At 41.1% G+C, this 18766-nt stretch overlaps 5 protein-coding genes across 5 annotated transcripts; all 5 read right to left on the reverse strand.

The window, feature by feature from the left end:
- Positions 1-1098: 1098 nt before the first annotated feature.
- On the reverse strand, positions 1099-1491 carry LOC123620894 (keratin-associated protein 1-5-like). Its single transcript, XM_045526465.1, has one exon. The coding sequence runs from the start codon at positions 1489-1491 to the stop codon at positions 1099-1101; it is 393 nt and encodes a 130-aa protein (XP_045382421.1).
- A 2203-nt stretch (positions 1492-3694) lies between these two features.
- LOC123620896 (keratin-associated protein 1-3-like) lies at positions 3695-4072 on the reverse strand. Its single transcript, XM_045526467.1, has one exon. It carries the CDS (start codon positions 4070-4072, stop codon positions 3695-3697), a length of 378 nt encoding a protein of 125 aa, XP_045382423.1.
- Positions 4073-7312: 3240 nt separating this feature from the next.
- LOC123620895 (keratin-associated protein 1-3-like) lies at positions 7313-7690 on the reverse strand. Its single transcript, XM_045526466.1, has one exon. It carries the CDS (start codon positions 7688-7690, stop codon positions 7313-7315), a length of 378 nt encoding a protein of 125 aa, XP_045382422.1.
- A 3670-nt stretch (positions 7691-11360) lies between these two features.
- On the reverse strand, positions 11361-11744 carry LOC123621180 (keratin, high-sulfur matrix protein, IIIA3-like). Its single transcript, XM_045527016.1, has one exon. It carries the CDS (start codon positions 11742-11744, stop codon positions 11361-11363), a length of 384 nt encoding a protein of 127 aa, XP_045382972.1.
- Positions 11745-16494: 4750 nt separating this feature from the next.
- On the reverse strand, positions 16495-16878 carry LOC123621181 (keratin, high-sulfur matrix protein, IIIA3-like). Its single transcript, XM_045527017.1, has one exon. The coding sequence runs from the start codon at positions 16876-16878 to the stop codon at positions 16495-16497; it is 384 nt and encodes a 127-aa protein (XP_045382973.1).
- Positions 16879-18766: the final 1888 nt, after the last annotated feature.

Raw genomic sequence — 18766 nt, forward strand, 5'->3', positions numbered from 1 at the left:
TCTCTTTTCTCCTCACTCCCTTATTGGAGTAAAACTATTCCTCTGTCTCACATGTAATCATTTCACATCCATCTCTTACACTTCTGGGGCTGCTGATGCACATGTCCCATGGGGATATACCTAGTGTTAGGTGGCCTATCAAGGCATATTGGCACAGAGGAATCTATACCCGTAAGAGGAATTCTACCAACTCCTAAGACAATACAACTCATCTCATTACATTTGATGTAGCTATTTTCATAATACCTTTTTTTTTCTTTCTGAATAGTAAGGTCCTCAGGGATAAGAATTAACTATGCATTTTTCTGATCTCTATTGTCCCTGCTTTAGAAGTGTCAGTCAATACATTTTTATTGAATGAATGAATGAATTCACTCTGTATGACTTCACTGTCTGTGAAAAGGAAACAAATGAACTTCTTTCCAGTAGACATTCTTCAGTTATGAGCATTCTTGAATTATAAATCATGTGATGTACAAGTAGCAACAGACCATGGTTTGTTTGCCCAGTATATAACATTTATTAAGAAATGACAGAAGACATTGTATCACAAATATAAGTGAAATAGCCAACAGGCAAAATCATTCTGCTCCAAAAACCAAGGAAGGGATCAGATGTTAAAATGTGGAAAATCTAGCCTAATTCTTGGTTCAGAAGCTGAATGTTGGCTGGAGAGCTTCTATTCTCTCTGTTGACATCTGAGGAATGCCACTTGGCTATATGTTGGTGCCTTTGATCTTGGAAAAAAATGTAGGTAAACAGAAGATAAAAATAGATCATAAATCAGGGAAAAAGTTAGACTGTGGACAGTTCTCATGGATAAATTCCAGAACATGTCAGTGATTTTTAATCTTGCAGAAATTGTATATCCAAAGTAACTAAATGATCAGCTAGTGAGTGTACAGCATTTCTGAATCCGCATTGAAGGGTCAAGGTGTTCATTGTAGAATGAAATCAGATAGAACTATGAGGCTTATATGCTTGGTAGCCTCTGCAACAGAAAATGAAAGAGAATTCTAAGAACTTGGTCTGGTGGTCAAGAGAAGAATAGTTCAGAGATACTGTGTCCTGGACAATTGAAAATCAGCAACCTGGCTTTTAACAGATGGGCTCACAGCAGGTGGGCTCGCAGCAGCAGAGTGGGCGGCAGCTGGACTGTCCACAGTAGGATGGGCGGCAGCAGGAGGCCTGGGCATGGTGCAGCTGGCAGCAGGTTGGGGGTGTGCAGCTCACCACGCAGGAGGGGGGCAGGAAGGTGCCCTCCACGCGGCAGTCAGGGCGGCACCACCTGGTGCGGGAGCTCACGGCTCCACAGCCAACCTCCTGGCCACAGCCAGTGCCACAGGAGCTGGTCTGGCAGAAGCTTGGCTGGTAGCAGGTTGGCTGGTAGCAGCTTGGCTGGTAGCAGGTTGGCTGGTAGCAGCTGGAGCCACAGGTGCCACTGGTGGAGAAGCTGGGAAATCCACAGAAGCTGGTGGAGCAGCAGGTCATGGTGTCAGGAGTTGGGTTGAGCGTTGGGTTGCTTGGAGGAGTTTCTGGGTTTTGACAGTGGCTTCCACATCAGCCCTTTTATATATCTGAGCCAGCTGATGTTTACAAAATTCTTAACATATTTTCCTTGTTTTCATTTCAGTTTGTTGCTCAGTGGTCTTCCAATTGGCTTACACTGAAATACTTATGACACATTATGAGCAGCAATTTAGAAATTACTTTGTTTTATAGTTTCATTGGGACTCCTCAGACTAGTCCTTTGCTCTTTGGAATATGTTTGTGGTTTCCCATGTTCAAAGAGTCCTCCCATTTTAGCCCAAGTAAACACCCTCATTTTTCATGATAATTAGTCCATGTGATAATCTATCCAGAGTACTAAGGTTAAGGGTAATTGTGCTGTGATTTTTCCCTCCTGGAGGAATTCTATTGAATTTAGGACATTCACTGAACTAAAGAAGTGCTTTTGGTCACACATAATTCAAAACTTCCACCTCATTTACTCCAACATCATGGCAAATTACCATTATAGTTCCTTTAATTTCAACCAATTTGAAATGTGTAAATATGTTCCAGGCCAGAAATCCTTTCTTGTGAACCAAATGATATAGTATATAGGGAGGTATCCAGCAGAGTGCTTAGCTTCTGGTAGAATCTTAATAAGTGTTTATTGAACCTGATTCAATGAATGTTGATTGACTGGGTGGAGTAAAGAGTATGATTCACGAATGTCAGCACCAGTCATAAATGATTAAACAGAACATTCAACCTGTAGTACGTCTCATGAAGAAGCCTTGTGATTTGTTGTAAAAAGAGACTAGGAAATGTTGAATTATTTTTTTCTGGCTTTAATAATTGAATCAAGGCTCAGGAAAAAACATCTAGGACTTATGTATGACATTTTGAGGAATATACCACCTAGCATCTACTTTATTCTCTGAAATGCACAATCTCGTGTGTGATCCATCATTGCTACCCATTAAACGATAGAGGTAAGTGCTGGGAGGTTGTAAATAACTTGGAAAATATGTTTCTTGTGTCTCCTATATTTGTGCATTTTGTATATTAGACTCAAATGCTTAATGAAGGATTTAAAAATTGAATGGTAAAGCTGGTTTTTTGTTGTTGTTCTAGGTTTGTGTTAACTTCTAAAAAGAACATCTTTCAAGTTGGGTTGCAAAGTGCAAAATATAGTACAGTGATTTTAGATTTCTAACGCATCTATCTGACAAATGATGATGGTAGAACTCACTGGTTGCTCTTCACAGGTGTTTGTTCTACTCTCATTCAGACCAGAGATACACTTTATCCAGTAAATGAAGGTGAATATTTGGAGTTGAAGTTTAGAGAACAATTTGGGATCAGTGGGAAGAATGTGATAGGCTAAGGTATGGGAATTAAGTCTAAATGCTCTTGGAAAATAGTCTCTGATAGATATTTTTAAATCTATTTAGTAGGTAATACAATTTATTTAGACGTTGAGCCTGAATGAAGGAGAACATCTGGAATATTAAATGGAAGGAAACTAAAGATGGTATAAGCACCTCTAGGTAGGAATCTATAGCTGTGAGCAACCTGAAAATTTTAGCTAAAAGTGGCTTTATTGATCTAGACCTAATCATAATACATTAGAGCATTGAAGTATTTGAATAATTATAAAGATTATTTAATTCACAGAGCATTTTATTAACACATGGATTCAAGCATAATTTAATTTGTATATAATCCTTCTGGTTTACTTTATGTTTATGCCTTGGGATTATTAGCAAAATGCAAACGTACTCTTCTTGGATTCCAGCTGTAGGAGGACATGCTTAAAGGTAGAAGGAGGACATAACTCAGTTTATTTTGCACATTAAAACATTTTATTTGAAATTAACAGGGGACATTAAGGAGAAAGCAGGTCTGAAGATGCATGGGGATCAGGAAATAGGGAGGGGAGCAGAGATGTCACTGAAATGAAGAACAATCCCGTCTTGGTCCCCTGCTCAAGCAGGGCAGGGTATCCAGAACACTGATTCATATGTGTTTCAGTGAACTAATTCAGCACATCCACTGGCATCCTCACTAGAGAGTTTCATTATCTTTGAGCCACTTAGCAGCATCATGATACTTGGCATCCAAGTAAAATTGAACACTTCTTCAGAGATCAGTGCAGTTTTTTTGTGCTTCCCCTTTCATTCTTAAGTAATCAGCAACCTGGCTTTTAACAGGTGGGCTCGCAGCAGGTGGGCTCGCAGCAGCAGAGTGGGCGGCAGCTGGACTGTCCACAGTAGGATGGGCGGCAGCAGGAGGCCTGGGCATGGTGCAGCTGGCAGCAGGATGGGGGTGTGCAGCTCACCACGCAGGAGGCGGGCAGGAAGGTGCCCTCCACGCGGCAGTCAGGGCGGCACCACCTGGTGCGAGAGCTCACGGCTCCACAGCCAACCTCCTGGCCACAGCCAGTGCCACAGGAGCTGGTCTGGCAGCAGCTTGGCTGGCAGCAGGTGGTCTGGCAGCAGGTTGGCTGGTAGCAGCTGGAGCCACAGGTGCCACTGGTGGAGAAGCTGGGAAATCCGCAGAAGCTGGTGGAGCAGCAGGCCATGGTGTCAGGAGTTGGGTTGAGAATTGTACTGTTAAGAGAAGTTTCTGAGTTTGGACTGTACCTTCTGTATCTGTCCTTTTATATATTCCGTAGTGCTGCATATTTACTTAACATCTTTCTTTGATGTCAAATGCAAAGTCTGTCTCTGATTGGCTAACACCTGAGTTGTTTAGAAAATTAAAAATAGCATTTCATTAGCCTGATTTGGCCACTGGTCAATTAAGTCTCATCATGTTTCTTTTTTGCCCTCTGGACTAAGTGAGGGCTCGTCATGGAAGCCAATCACAGTAGTGCCTCTTTGTGTAAGTCACATGACAGACTACACTTGAGCTAAGCATTGCCCTGGCTCCCTTTGTCATACTTGTCCTTTAATGACCTTATGCAGAGTTTATCTAAACTGATTTTCTTCCTAAGTGGTCACTCAATCATGATCATAATTTTACAAACAATTTGTCCATACCTGGAAAGACTCATATTAGTGTCATCAGAACATAAACTATAATCTGATTTATCAACTTCCAAACCAAGTACGCCTTTCTATGATTAGTTTGTGTCAGTTATACAATCCTTAGGGTTTTAACTAATATTCTTGCCTTCAGTCATTGATGTATGTATTACTAACGGAAACCTTTAATTAAACTTTTCCTGTAGATTGTTTTTTGACTCTATTAAATTAAAAATACATGCTAGTAATGAATACACTTGTAGCAGGTCAAACAGCACAGAGACATATAAAGAAAAATTAATATCTTTCCCCCTCCACAAACACACAGGCATCCCTTCCAAAACTGGCACTCCAGACATGATCAGTATTAACAGTTTGGTGCATATTCTTTGACACCTCTATCCCTGTTTTTGCAAGTATAAACTAGCCTATTTCAGTAAAGTTTAGGTCTCCTATGCATATTTATAATTAAAACATTTTTAATTGTGGTGAAATATAACAACATAAAAATCTCTGTTAGCCATTTAAACCATTTATGTTAACCATCTTAACAATTTTTAAATGGTCTTGTCACCCTTATTGAAAATCATTTGACCATATTCACATGCAGAAGAATGAAATTAGACTATTATCTCACACCATGTATAAAAATCAACATAAACTAGATTAAAGACTGAACCATAATACCCAAAATGATAAAACTACTAGAAGAAAACATAAATAAATATATGGATAAAACATGGAAAAGCTCCATGACATTTATCTGGGCAATGAGTTTTTGGACATGAACTCAAAAGCACTGGCAAAATAAGCAAAAATAGACAAATGGGATTACAACAAACTAAGAAGCTTCTGCACAGCCAATAAAACAATCAATAAAGTGAAGAGACAACCTACAGAATGGGAGAAAATATTTGCAAACCATATATCTGAGGAGGAGTTGATATCCAAATCATGTAAGAAACTCAAACAATTCAAAACCTGTAGTAAGAAAACAAATAACCTAATTTAAAAATGGGCAATGGATCTGAATAGACATTTCTCAAGAGAAGACATACAAATGGCCAACAGGTGTATGAAAAATGCTCAAAATCACCAATTGAGAATGCAAATTAAAACAGTAATGAGGTATCATCTCATACCTGTTAGAATGGTTATTATCAAAAAGGCAAAAAATAACAAAGTGTTGGGGAGGATGTGGAGAAAAGGGAATCCTGGTACACTGTTGGTGACAATGTAAATTAGTATAGCCTTTATGGAAAACAATATGAAAGTTCCTCAAAAAATTAAAAATAGAATTGCCATATAATCCAGAAATCCTATTTCTGTGTATATATTTGAAGGAAAGTAAATCAGTATTCTGAAGAGACATCTGTACTTCCATGTTCATTGTAGCATTACTCCCAACAGCCAAGATATGGAAGCAACCTGAGTGCTCATCATTGAATGAATGGATAAAGAAAATGTAACACACACACACACATTATTGATTAAGGTACTGAAGACAGTGGCGTTGCATATCAGATTTCTGTTTCTGGCACTGTTTTCAACATCTTCCTCAGTGCAAAATTTAAGGTATGACATATTATTTGAGAATCCTACTCCTCTTCCACAGAATGAAGACTAATCCAAGCATTCTCTTACTTCCCCTAAGTAAATTAAGAAAATAAAGTTTATTTTATTTCACTCAATATGATGTTCTCCAAGTTTATCCATGTTGTAGTACGTGACAAAATTCCCTTCTTTTTAAAGACTGAATAGCATTCCATTGTATGTATATACCACATTTGCTTATTAGTTACCGTCTTTGGTTTTTATTACTTCATTTAAGTTATGGGGTCCAGACCATTCCAGTACCATTTGACTTTTGTTTAACACAGATGTTCAGAATGATTTTGCTTTAAGATGCCATTGTTCTGATTTTCTAGTTACAAGTTTTGGGGGTTCTCCTCATTCATTCATCTCTATTTTACTAGTTCTCTAATCCAGTTGCAATACCTCACCTAGATTCGTAAGAACTAAGACATAATTGGTGTACCAGTCAAATGAACACACCATTCTTGCCTAGGGCTTCTGTGCTTCTGTTCTGGGCTCCCATCCTAGTGACCTCAACTGGACAACACATAAACTCCAAGGACCTCTTCTCACCCCCAACTTTTATCCTAAACCAAGTAGCAAGATCTAAGATCTATCTCTTCTCTCCTGATTGGCAACTTGGCATTTTGTGTGTGTGTGTGTGTGTGTGTGTGTGTGTGTGTGTGTGTGTGTGTGTGTGTGTTTGTGTGTTTCAGGGCCTAAGCCCTTCTGTTCTTTTAATCATATATTTTGGCCACAAAATATTGGACTATTTAATGGCAAAACAAAGGAAAACCACTTTTAAATATCATTATTAAAAAATAAAGAAAAACCATAGTGTCATGCCATATTGAGATTTTGAAAAATCTCAGTACCCCAATATTCTTAGCAAATTGCAAAGAAAAGAAAATTCTAACAACTTCATCATTGAAGAGATAAAAAAATTTTATTAAATCCAAGTCCCAATGAACTGTTGAAATATTTATAGTAAAATATAACGTAACCCTTTTCACATCATAGGACTTCCACTGGTGTCCAGATCAGTGAAAGATTTTTGGCCTTTCTTTGTAAATGAACTTATGTCCTAGGGAAATTGTGTAGTTGTGTGACAAGAGGCTGCAAGCGGGGTTACAGGTACTGGAGTTCAGAAGTTTGTTGGGGCTCTACATTGGTTATCGCTGAGGTGCCATCTTCTCAGGATTCCCATCAGAAGGAGGTTTTCAACAGGTGGGCTCACAGCAGGTGGGCTCGCAGCAGCAGAGTGGGCGGCAGCTGGACTGTCCACAGTAGGATGGGCGGCAGCAGGAGGCCTGGGCATGGTGCAGCTGGCAGCAGGATGGGGGTGTGCAGCTCACCACGCAGGAGGCGGGCAGGAAGGTGCCCTCCACGCGGCAGTCAGGGCGGCACCACCTGGTGCGGGAGCTCACGGCTCCACAGCCAACCTCTTGGCCACAGCCAGTGCCACAGGAGCTGGTCTGGCAGCAGCTTGGCTGGCAGCGGTTGGTTTGGCAGCAGGTTGGCTGGTAGCAGCTGGAGCCACAGGTGCCACTGGTGGAGAAGCTGGGAAATCCGCAGAAGCTGGTGGAGCAGCAGGCCATGGTGTCAGGAGTGGGGCTGGGTTGCTCCAAGGAGTTTCTGAGTTATGACTGCTTATTCTACCTCGGCCGGGCCTTTTATAAGCCTTGGCCAGTTCCTCTGTTTGTGATGGACAACATTTTTATCTTGTTACTCTTTAAACTAGCTTTTTTAGAGCCCTCTGATTGTACAAATGCTGAGTTATTTTAAATGTATCTTCAAATTGGTTTTTCCTTATTGCTCAGCTAATACTCACTGATGTTTGACCTTGGTAGAAATGTTAATGCTTTGTTTCCAAACAATGCTGTAATTTCCACTTGAGCCTCAGCCTCAGTTTTGTGCTTGTGGTTGTATCACCTGACAGTGACTCTCATCTATAAGATGATGTGATTTTGGGGTCATAGCCACCAAACTTCAAGTCTCTAGAAAAGAATTATTAACCATGACTGTCCTTCATTTAGATTAATAAGATTACAGTCTGCACAATCAGCCAGATAGGACCTGTAATAAACTTCATATTCATAGAAATTCATAGGTCTCCAGAAATTGAGTATGTCCAATTTCTATGATCTATCCTGAACTTCAGACATTTATACTTGAGGACACATTTATCGCTAAGGAAGATATATGAAACAAAACCTGTTCCATTCCAATTTATCTTAAAAGAGAGTCTAAAATTCATATGTAGTAATTGGAAAAAAAATCACAAAATATTTTAAGTGAAATTTATACTTCTCTATGAAAGATAAAAATCACTGCTATCTGAATTATTCTAGATAGTATTTAATTTCTCAAAGGCAGGATTTACCTTTAATTTATGTCATTTTATATTACTACACCATGTCTTCTATGAACTGTCACACCAAAGAGCATGACAACTGAATTTAGGAAGAGGAACCAATAAAAGAAAAAGCAGGAGTTAGAAAATACTTTTATTTACTTTGTAAAGCAGGTTAGGAAATGGGTGATCAAATATGGTTCAATAGTTATAGTAAATGCAAACCATATAGGATAAATTTTAGCAAAATAAAAGTTAAAACAATTCCTAGTGATTGTCAAAAGAAACAATGTGATTTTCCAGTGGGAGTTTAGGGTTATATGAGATGAAATGAAAAAAAGTGGTGATCAAAAAATATGTGATTGCTACTTGTGGTAGGTTTATTCCTCCTCTCCAATCATGAGTAGAAGTACATGGCTAGCTTTTTTGAGGCGGTAGTATTTGTTCCTACAGCAATAGAATTACATTAGAATGTGATTCATGCTAGTTTTAGTAAAGATGTTCACATGATATGGTAACCATGACTGTAGGTATGAAGTTGAAAAATGGTTGTATGTAATCATTGAATATTAGAGATCAAAAACTTAGTAAATCATCTTGTTCAGCCACAATAGATACAAAGAAATACCTAGGAAAGACTAAACTTAACCAAAGAAAGGAAAGATGTCTACAAGGAAACCTATGAAACACTAATGAAAGTGGCCAAGTGCAGTGGCTCACACCTGTAATCCCAGCACTTTGGGAGTGGAAGGATGGCTTTAGGCCAGGAATTCAAGACCAGCCTGGACAGCATAGTGAGAACCCAACTCTACAAAAAACTTTTAAAAATGTGCCTGTAGTCCCAGCTATTTTGGAGGCTAAAGCAGGAGGATAGCTTGAGCCCAGGAGTTCCAGGTTGTAGTGAGCTATGATTGCACCACTGCATTGCAGCCTGGGTGACAGAACCAGACACTGTCTCTATAAGAACAAACAAAAAAACCTAATGAAAGAAATTGGAAGAGGACACAAAAATGTGCCTATAGATTGCTCTAGGTGGTATAGACATTTTAACATTAATTCTTCCAATCCATGAGCATGGTTTCCGGAAATAAGCAGCTTTTTCTCAGTCTTCAGTCCCCTTGAATTCTCTGCTGGAAGTGACCATGTATGCAGCAAGTGCTTAGCACATGCCAGATGCTTCTTGAACTCTTCCTCATGTGTTTGCACCACGTGGCTATCCTTCCTCACCATGGTCTTCCTCAGTGGCTTCTCTTCCAGAGGCCAGCTTTTCCTCCAGATTCTGCTTTTATGTCTCTTCTCTTCCCTCCCTCTAGTCTGTCCTTCAATGCCCTCTTCTATTCCAGGATGTCAATATTTTTATTATATCCTCTAAAGGCTATATCTCCCATCTTGTGTTCTCTCCCGGGGCCAATTAGGCAATTCCAAACTCAGCACGGTAGATTCATTTCCCCCCAAACTGCTTCCTTCTCCTGATTTCCCAGTCCGATGGTGTGTCAGTGCCTTCTCTAACGCACTGGGCTTCATGGTCTCAACCACCATCAACTTTGCCTCTCCTTTCCCTGGAGGTCGGGTGGTGGGTCCTGTTCATCGCCTTCTGACTCTTCTTTCCTCTCCCCTCCCAGGACTGTTGTGTCACCCTAACACAGTCCCCTTACCTCTTCAGTCCTATGGAGATTTCAAAAATTTACAGTCACTTTGCTTCTCAGTCCATCCCACACCAGCCCCTAGATTCATTTTCTAGAGCATAGCCCTGATCAGGCACTCTCAGGCTCCAAAGCCTCCTGTGGCTCCCTATTGCCTATCGGATTAAGTCTAAACTCCTCAACTGGGCTCTGGATCAACCTAACTTTACAACATTATCTCGTACCAGCCTTTTAATAAATTGGACTCCTGTGCTTCTTGCACTCGCCACACTTGTTCTTGCTGCATCTCCAATGAGATGTTTCCCTTTCCTCTCTCTATCATTTAAGGTTCAACCCAAATTCATCTGTAAGCCTCAGGGAAAGGCAAATCAAAAGCACAGCAAGATATCACCTCACCTTAGTTAGGATGACTATTACCAAAAAGATGAAAAATAACAAATGCTGGCATGGATGTGGAGAAAGGGGAACACGTGTACATTGTTGGTGGGAATGTAAATTAGCACATTCATTACAGAAAAGAGTATGGAGGCCTCAAAAAATTTGAAAAAGAACCTCTGTATGATCCAGCGATCCCACTCTTAGGTATATATCCAAAGGACATGAGATCAGTTTATTGAAGAGATATCTGTACTCTCATGTCTATTTCAACATTCTTCACAATAGCCAAAATATGGGACAACCTAAATGTCCATCAATAGATGAATAAAGGAAAGGTAGTGTGTGTGTGTGTGTGTGTGTGTGTGTGTACACACAATGGAATATTATTGAAAAAATAAATCCTGTCATTCGTGGCAGCGTGGATGAATCTGGAGGACATTATGTTAAGTGAAATATGCCAGACACAGAAAGACAAATACCTCCTATGTGAAATCTAAAGAAGTTGATCTCACGGAAGCAGAGAGTAGAATAGTGGTTACTGTGCACACTTATGTGTCGATTCTTAAAAAAATAAAAAATGCAATCAATAGATTTAATGTAAAACCTTAGAAGGAGTAAATAAAACCAAAACTGTGTTTGCAAGGCCAAAGAAGAGAAGTTTATTAGAAAATAACCATGCCACAAGATCTAAGCTCAAAGATGGGAAGAAGGAAATTACTTCTGTTACAAGGACTTGGGAACAGCCCAAGTCTTAACAGATGAGCCTGGGTCTCCGTGCACAGGCTGGTTGATTAGGGTCTTGATGGCTCAGGACAGGAGGTGTGGTGGGTAGAGAAATGGGAGTGTCACTTTCTCAGAAGATTGGTTGCTTGCTGCAGGCAGTCGGTGAGGGTCTCAGCAGCAGGGGGAGGTCCTGCAGGTGGTGCGGCAGGGGGCCGGCTGGCAGCAGGGGGGCCGGCAGCAGGGGGACTGCACAAGGACAGGCTGGCAGCTGCTGGTGGCCCAGCAGCAGGGGCGGCAGACCACGGCCGTGCACGACGTGGGGCAGCAGGCGATGGGCCGGCAGCAGCCCTCCTGCAGGCCGCAGGGGTCACAGCACACGGGGCGGCGGCAGGGCTCACAGATGGGGCGCGTGCAGCGGGGCACGAAGGTCACTGGGCGGCACACGGTGGTCTGGCAGGACACTGGGCGGCAGCAGCAGGGGTCGGGCCTGGGCTGGAAGCAGCCTCCTCCGCAGCTCAGGGAGGAGAAGCTGGGGCCACAGCAGGAGCCGGTCATGGTGGTGTGTGGGGCTGGGCTGGGCTGGGCTGTTGAGAGGAGCTGGGTGTGCTCAGGTGTGATGTCCTCCTGCTGCTCTGGGCCCTTTATATACCCTGGCCAGGTGTGATGACCCCTCTTGTTTATCTTTTGGGCAATTAAATAGAATTTTGTTTTGACTAATGGTTGCTTGTGACATACTCATTATCTCATTAAAGAACTCTCCTTGCATCTCTATGTATGGATGTATTCAATGTGTTCATCCTGAAAATCTAAGAACTCATGGTTATTTGAGATGATAGCAGCTTTTGATGTTTGTTTTGAATAGATAGCCCTGGATTAAATCTGGACACAGTGATCCTAAAAGAACGTCAGTGTTTAAAAGAAACTAAACAGAGAGGAGCATGACTATGTTACGCTGCTATGACTAGAGCCTGGCCTGACCCCTCTCCTGGAGGCAGCTCATGTGAATCAGACAGATGTTAGACACGTCCTTCCATGTGGCTTCCTTGGGAATACATTTATCACTTGATATAGTAGAACAGATATGCCCTGGGTGGGACAGCAGCTCATATACTTGCATAGGGAAGGCAAACATTTATTTTTGTAAACCAGGTAAGTACTGAAATAAAACATCCAAGACTGCCTTGCACTTTTTGTTTTCTTTATTTCAGGCTAACTCTGGCCTTTCTGGTCATAGAATGCTGATTTTTATCTCTGAAATGTGACATTTTTTTACACTTGCCTTTCTTGTGTATGTAATGGAGAGTTGTGTAATGGGAAGTTTTTCTTAATATACCTTGGCATGGGTGCAGTGACTATCCAGTGACAAGATGTAGGTTTTTTTCAACCAACATTGCAAATGCATACAGTGCTCTGTTTGGGGGAGGCGCATTGGGAGGCGGCATGGTTGTTCTGCTGTAGCATTGCTAAAAATGTCATGGACGTGCTTCTCCAGGAAGTGTTGCCAGGGGCAATTTAGGAACTGCAGGGTGGTGGTGGGTGGGGAACAGCCTCGTTACTTTCCAGCTTTACCCCTCTATTCACCCCACGGTGTTGGAATCACCTTAGGAGCATTCCCATCATTCAAAAGAATGTGCCTTGGGCCCCAAGATCTAAAGCACCACAAATGGAATTTCAAACATAATTTCAAAACATGGTGAGTGCCAGGCGCACTGTCTGGGGAATGGACACGCTTGAAGCTCTGACTCAGGGGGATGGGCGGGACATGGGCAATATATATAACCTGAACTTTTATACCCCCATAATAAGCTGAAATAAAAAATAAAAAAAAGGAAAAAAAAATTGTTCATGTTAAAAAAAAAATAAAACTTTAAAAGGAACGTAGATTGACTTAGCACATAGTCACAATTAAGGAAACAGAGGAGAGAGAAATCGGGCACAGTTTCATCTCTAAAGACCTTTGATTCTTTCATGTTTCACATTCATTCCTTTATTCATAGACATGGGATATTTTTCAAAGTGGTAACCAGACCCTAGATTACAAAATCGTGTATTCTGCTCTTTTCAGTACACGTCATCTCAGAATTGGTTTTCATGCTGCCGTGGAGTCTTTGTGATGACCACATTTTGTGCAATGGAAGCCTCTCGAGAAGACACATAAAAAACACGAAGTGACCAGGACTGATTTCTCTACTGTACTTCTGGCCCAAAGTCAATCCAAAGAGATTTGTCTCTTCCCTTCATAAAGGTCCACAAAGATAGTCTGCGAGTCACTCAGCAAACTCTCCTAGTGTTCATTCACGCTAGCACACCTATCCCCACCCCACAGCCAAACTTCATTTTCAGGCAGAGCACATATGAGTCACACTTCAGTTGTTCCTGCCACAGAGGTGTGAGAGCACAGCTCTGCAGTGTGACACTGGTGGCAAGTCACGTCCTAGTTTCTGATTCCACTTATCCTGAAACCGGACAGCACTCATTGAAAGCTCAGCCATAATAATAGTACATAATAGTATGTATCAGGGTTGTTGAGAGGATTAAATGAGCTAATATTCGTTAAGCACCAAGAACAGTGTCTGGCAGTGTCTTGTGCTTATTAAATAAACAGATACATTTTAAAAGGTTATGTTATGTGGGTGCCTTGTAAATTCTAAATTTTTAAATTTAGAACAAAGACCAACATATTCAACAGGGCAAATTGCCAGTTTTCTGCTCAGTCACCAAAGAATACACATTAAATAAAATTATTCAGTGGCGTGTTTCATGAATAGTGTGAAATAAAATAAAAACGCTGGAAGGAAGATATAGAACTTCAGCTCATTGAGTACTGATCTCTGTTAAGGGGGGTCGGGCTGTCACTGAGCCCAGAAGAGGTGCATCTGTCGGGATTGGGAGTAATGGCATGAGCCCTACTGAGAACCCCATAGCCCATGCAATGCAGAGTGGGGTCTTAGAGAAACATCCTTAACATAAGGCTTAAAACAAATTTAGACAGATTCCTAGTGATGATAACGTATTTTGCTTAACATCATCATCCAACAGTAACATTATGGACACATTTTAATGTGAAAAATATTGTCTTATGTTCTTAATTCTTGGTTGTCTGTACAAATGGAGAAAAACAATTGTACATATAATCTAAAATAGCTAGCAGTTAAAAAAAATCCTTAATTTGGAATGTATCAAATGTGTACCTCATTTTATGCAATTGAGATGATCCTAAAATATTAAAATATAAATTCAGTGTTTAATAATTTGATCACATTTTAAAGATATCAGAGAAGTCCATTACATATAACATAGGGGTATGTGCTTCAATTAAAAAGAGATGTCTTTAGCAATACAAAGAGCTGCTAATTTATATGCTTTAAATCCATTTAGAATTTGATAGGTAAGTTTTTAAAAGCAGAGCATAATGATGAGAAAGATTTAACTATATTTCCCATAAAATAGTTATGGCTTTTAGACATTTTATTTTATTAAAAATAAAATAAATGCTTATTTAAACTATATAATTAAGACTAATCTAAAGTAAAAAAGCAAATATTATCCCCAGTTACTATTAGATTTTCTTGCATAATTTTCCAGTTTTTTTTTTAGGCACAAACACACATAGACCCCAAAAAACACCTTTTTTTCTCACAAAATAGTTTTATATTTTACAATTTACCTTTTTTTTTTTAAACTTTAAGTATACGCCATGAACAATTACATGATATTTCCTAACAGGTTTACTATCTTCACCTATTTTTAACTATTTTTGTTATTTCTTTTATATTTATATTGCTTATAGTATGTATTTGACTTTTTTCTTCTTTATACCTCATCACCCTAAATAGATTATAACTTCTTTGAAGCAGGGGCTGTTTCATTCCTTTGTATTCCCACAGAGGGGTTAACTCAATGCCTCATTCATAGTAGATGTTCAATAAATACATGTAAATTGACAATGGGTGATTAATTTGCTTGGAAAATGCCATGAATATGCAATTTCTGAGAGCCAGGGTGGATTTACTACTCACAAAATTTCGCTTTGTAAATAACATTCTAAATATCAGTTCTCAAACACAGAAAAGGAAATGCATTATCTGAAGTAGCAGTTGTACTTGGGCACTGCAAAGGGTTGAATGTGCTGGAAACTTAGTCCCCAATGCAACAGTGTTGGGAGGTGGGACGTTTCAGAGGGGATTAGGTCATGAGGGCAGAGCCCTCAAGGACTAATGCTGTTACCATGGAGTGGGGTGGTTACCACGGGAGTGGGGTCCTGATAAAAAGATTCAGCCCCCTTCCTCCTCCCTCTCTCTCTCTCTCATTCTCTTCCCTTCTGCCTTTTGCCATCAAATGACAAAACAAGAAGTCCCTTGCCAGATGCAAGCGCCTCAACCTTGGACTTCCCAGCCTCTAGAATTGTAAGAAATAAACCTCTGTTCTTTATAAATCACCCAGTCTCCGGTATTTTGTTACATTAATAGCAGCACAAACAGATAAGGACAGGCACAAAAGAACACTGAGAGGAAGTGTTTTACTTAAAGGTCTACCATCAGGAAACTTGTATTCTCCGGGGTCTTTTCTGAACATCTGTGATTATAATTATGTTAGTTAGTAATTATTTAATCTTTCGTTACTTGTTTTTCTCTGACTTCAAAAACAGAGGTGATTGGCCAGCTAACACCTAAGGCTCCTTCCACCTCTGATGTGCTGGGCTTTCTGTGAGGTGCCGCCGAGTGTCAGATCTGTAAACACACCATAGGCCTGGGAGTAAAAGTGTCAACCTAGAGGCAGCCTCTTCATGTGTTCCTTGCTGTGGGACATTTCTCAGGTATCTGATCGGTGCCTGGAATTCTGGACACAAGTGACTCTAAAGTCATGAAGATACTGTCATCTTCCTCACTCATCTACTGTGCTCCACAAAGGCCATTTACAATGAGTATAAGAAACTACTCAGACTTGGGATATTTCAGAGAATGATTTAAGAGAATAATTATGCATCTTGCTTTGAATAACTCTGACTCAAAGAGACAGACCATCAAGAGGAAAGACCACGAAGACCATGGTATCTATGCTAGGAGTATTAAGTTTATTGGAAAACAGACAACATGATATAGGAGTTAGACTGGGGACCTAAGAGGAGAGGAGATTCTTTGCCAGTAGTTGGTCGCAAAGGTGTCTTCAATGCACAGTGTGAGCCAGTTTGAAGAGATAGGAAATGGGCTTCTCAAGAAAATGCATGTTATTCTGCCATGAAGCCCTGCAGGGAAGCAGGAGGGACCTTGACATTTCCTGGGGACTCTCAGTGATAAGGAGTTGCTCAGCAGCAGGGGGAGGTCCTGCAGGTGGTGCGGCAGGGGGCCGGCTGGCAGCAGGGGGGCCGGCAGCAGGGGGACTGCACAAGGACAGGCTGGCAGCTGCTGGTGGCCCAGCAGCAGGGGCGGCAGACCACGGCCGTGCACGACGTGGGGCAGCAGGAGATGGGCCGGCAGCAGCCCTCCTGCAGGCCACAGGGGTCACAGCACACGGGGCGGCGGCAGGGCTCACAGATGGGGCGCGTGCAGCGGGGCACGAAGGTCACTGGGCGGCACACGGTGGTCTGGCAGGACACTGGGCGGCAGCAGCAGGGGTCGGGCCTGGGCTGGAAGCAGCCTCCTCCGCAGCTCAGGGAGGAGAAGCTGGGGCCACAGCAGGAGCCGGTCATGGTGGTGTGTGGGGCTGGGCTGGGCTGGGCTGTTGAGAGGAGCTGGGTGTGCTCAGGTGTGATGTCCTCCTGCTGCTCTGGGCCCTTTATATACCCTGGCCAGGTGTGATGACCCCAAGAACACATGATCATTTCCTTGCTTTTGTTTGTTCCTTCTGAAATAACACTGGCAGGTTAGTAAGTTCTCTAGATGTCTTTTAGGTGCTCGGGTACTCATAAGAGATTGTTTTCCATATTTAATGGAGATCCATTATATTTTGCTATTTATGGCTCAAACAGGAACTTAATGACCCTATCTTCAAAGCCTCCAATTATCATTATAATTCAATGATGCTTTTGCCAGTTGTTGTTTTGATAGCAGAAAGTGGCTGCCAGGCTCTTAGCTTACTCACTAGTGGTGGAAATGAACCCCTCAAGTTGTTAGCATCCTTTTCCATTGCTAAGCTTCTTGGGCAAAACAAGTTGAGCATAAGGTTACTGGAATATTTTTGAAATCAGGATTTGTCAGTTAAAGAATTTTCCATCTTTTTGTTTTTTGGAGCTACAGGAATGGATTTTAGCAGGCCTCTACCACCAGTGGTTTTTGTCTTAGATGCCTGGTCATTGATTTTCGTGGTTATCTCTTTCCAAACAAAAGTGAATTTCATTATTTATCATCTTCATGATAATCAGTATCATTGAGTTCTAACCATATTCCAAGCTTCATGATACAAGCATTAATTTATTCTTCATAGCATTCCTATAATGTAGATATTGTTTATTCCTCATTTTACACATCCAGGAGCAAGATAAGTGACTTGCCCAAGGTCATACACCAAGTATGTGTTGGAGCCAATATTCCAAAAACATCTGTGGGAACGTTATTTTAAGCCTCAAAAGCTAAAGAACTAATTGTAGCTAAAAAGGGATTACAGGTACCACATTCCCAGCTGTTAAGGAATGTCTATTTCATTTAGGAATTTTAACAGTATATTTACTTTGAAAACAATTATTATTTATGACATGGCTAATTTTTAGAGTCACTTGAAAGGACTCTATGTCTCACCAATATCCTCAGGAAAATGGGAAGAATTATCTCCCACTCAGCCTTCTAAAAGTTACAAAACATACCGTAAGGAGATAGCGTCACAGTTGGATACAATTGAATGGTTACAGGGCACTGTGAACAAAGCCACCAGTATGATGAGGGTCAAAGAGCCTGAGCCTGTGTGGATGAAGGTTGCAGTTTTCCAGTATTACAGCCCTGTCTAGCCCATGCAGTGTCTCCATCTCTCTTGAGCTGATTTCTGCTTATGGAATCAATTGTGATTTTTAATTGCTTCAAACTGTCTGGACTTGTAGGAAAATTATGTCGCTTAGCCATTTTGTAGTCCTGGTCTCTTGAGTTGCTTGGTTCTGACCTTTTCTTTACAACTAAGGCTGTTCTAGATCTGTGGTTGAAGATTCAATTTTTTTTTTCTTTTTTTTTTTGAGACTCTTGTTCTGTCACCTGGCTAGAGTGCCGTGGCACCAGCTTAGCTCACAGCAACCTCAAACTCCTGGGATCAAGCAATTGTTCTGCCTCAGCCTCCTGAGTAGCTGGGATTACAGGTGCATGCCACAACACTCAGCTAATTTTTCTAGTTTTAGTAGAGACGGGGTCTCACTGTTGCTCACTGTTACTCGTTGCTGATCTCGAACTCCTGACCTCAAGTGATCCATCTGTGGTTGAAGGTTCAAGTTTAAGCCTTCTTGTTGATCACGCTGCTTGCACAGTACCTTACAGGCTTACCCACACCTGTGCTAGCCACTGTGGCCAACTGGGGCATGGGTTACTGTGGAAACAAACAAGATTTAATAATCATGAGTTTGGGAGAAAACAAAGCAGTCTGTATCGGAGAAAACACTG

The sequence above is a fragment of the Lemur catta genome, chromosome 15 (assembly GCF_020740605.2).
Source record: "Lemur catta isolate mLemCat1 chromosome 15, mLemCat1.pri, whole genome shotgun sequence".
In the NCBI taxonomy this organism is placed as follows: Eukaryota; Metazoa; Chordata; class Mammalia; order Primates; family Lemuridae; genus Lemur; species Lemur catta.